The following is a 1,268-nucleotide window of genomic DNA, read 5'->3' as shown; positions in this document are numbered from 1 at the left end:
ATATTTCATTAATCTCACAATTCTTCCCCTAGGAAATTCTTCCAAGGCTGTTAGTCATATAAAGAACAATACAAAATAAGAATCAAAGACCTATACATTGCTTTAGCTAGAATTTGATTTTTCAGTACAGAAGTTCTGGTTAATCTTCTTTGTAATACCCAATCTAGATGGCAAGCCTCAGAGAGCCTTCTACAAGCTAAATCCGAATCTCCCTATTTTAGTGCCTTCTTACTGGCTACATGGTATAAGAGACTAAAGCAGAATAAAAGTGGTTAAGACATATACGAGGAAGAAGAGGAACAGCTTCCTTGCAGGGAGGCCACATGAGATTCAGAGATTCCAACCCAAAGAAAATGTGTTCTAACTAGGATTGTAAAATTTGACTAATGAGTTGGCCTTCTCTGTGGGGAGGTGGAGGCATAAGGAGATTTCAGGGAGGAAAAAAAGGCTGATTATATTGTATATTCATGAAGACTGATCTTTTATTATCTCAGAAAAATGTAGGGTGGTGCCTGAGTGATTTGAATTTCAAATACCTTTTTTTTTTTTTTTTCTTAAAATGAAATAAATTTTAAGCTCCCAACTTAATAGGAACATTTTTCTTTTCTTGTGGTCCTCATAGTCTCCTAGCAGCAGTGAGTCCATGCCACCACAGGATGCCTCTCAGGGCCTTCTTCACCTTGTCATTTCAGAGAGTGAAGATGAATGGGTTCAGGAGGGGGGTGACAATGCAGCTCAGGACAGAGGCCCCTTTGTTGAACAATAAGGACTGGGTCTCTGACAAGTGGATGTAAAGGAAGATGGAACTGCCGTAGGCAATGATCACCACTGTAAGATGTGAGGCACAAGTAGATAAGGCTTTCCTCTGTTCACCAGCTGTGGTGGACCTGAGAATTGTGGCCAGAATGCAGGCAGAGGAAACTGATGTCATTCCTAGAGAGCCAAGTAACACTGTAGAGAGCATGAAAGCCACCAGCTCTGGCAATCATATATTTCCACAGGAAAGCCTCAGCAAGGGCTAACTGTCACAAAAGAAGTGGTCAATGCAGTTGGGACCACATTAAGATAGGCTGGACATGAGAACAGTGAAACAAAGGACCCAGAGGAATCCAGCTAGCCAGGAGACTAGCACTAGTCAGGAACAGGCATGACCACTCATCAGCGTCGGAGTGGTCTACATATTGCTAAGTAACGATCCAGAGACATGAAAGCCAAGATGAAGTGCCGAGGTCCAGTCTCAGCTGTGGGTCTCTGGAGGGAGAGGTGAT

At 42.7% G+C, this 1,268-nt stretch overlaps 1 protein-coding gene across 1 annotated transcript in view; it reads right to left on the bottom strand.

Annotated features, from left to right (window-relative positions):
* Positions 1–616: 616 nt before the first annotated feature.
* Positions 617–1,268, bottom strand: part of LOC103204760 (olfactory receptor 6T1) — a 13,936-nt gene continuing 13,284 nt past the window's right edge. The window contains 2 exon segments of the mRNA XM_007949964.1: positions 617–1,167; positions 1,170–1,217. Coding sequence (XP_007948155.1) covers positions 617–1,167; positions 1,170–1,217 — 599 coding nt within the window.

This window comes from Orycteropus afer, unplaced genomic scaffold (genome assembly GCF_000298275.1).
Source record: "Orycteropus afer afer isolate SDZICR_OR568_19922 unplaced genomic scaffold, OryAfe1.0 scaffold00258, whole genome shotgun sequence".
Taxonomy (NCBI): Eukaryota; Metazoa; Chordata; class Mammalia; order Tubulidentata; family Orycteropodidae; genus Orycteropus; species Orycteropus afer.
This window is presented reverse-complemented; position numbering and strand designations above follow the sequence as displayed.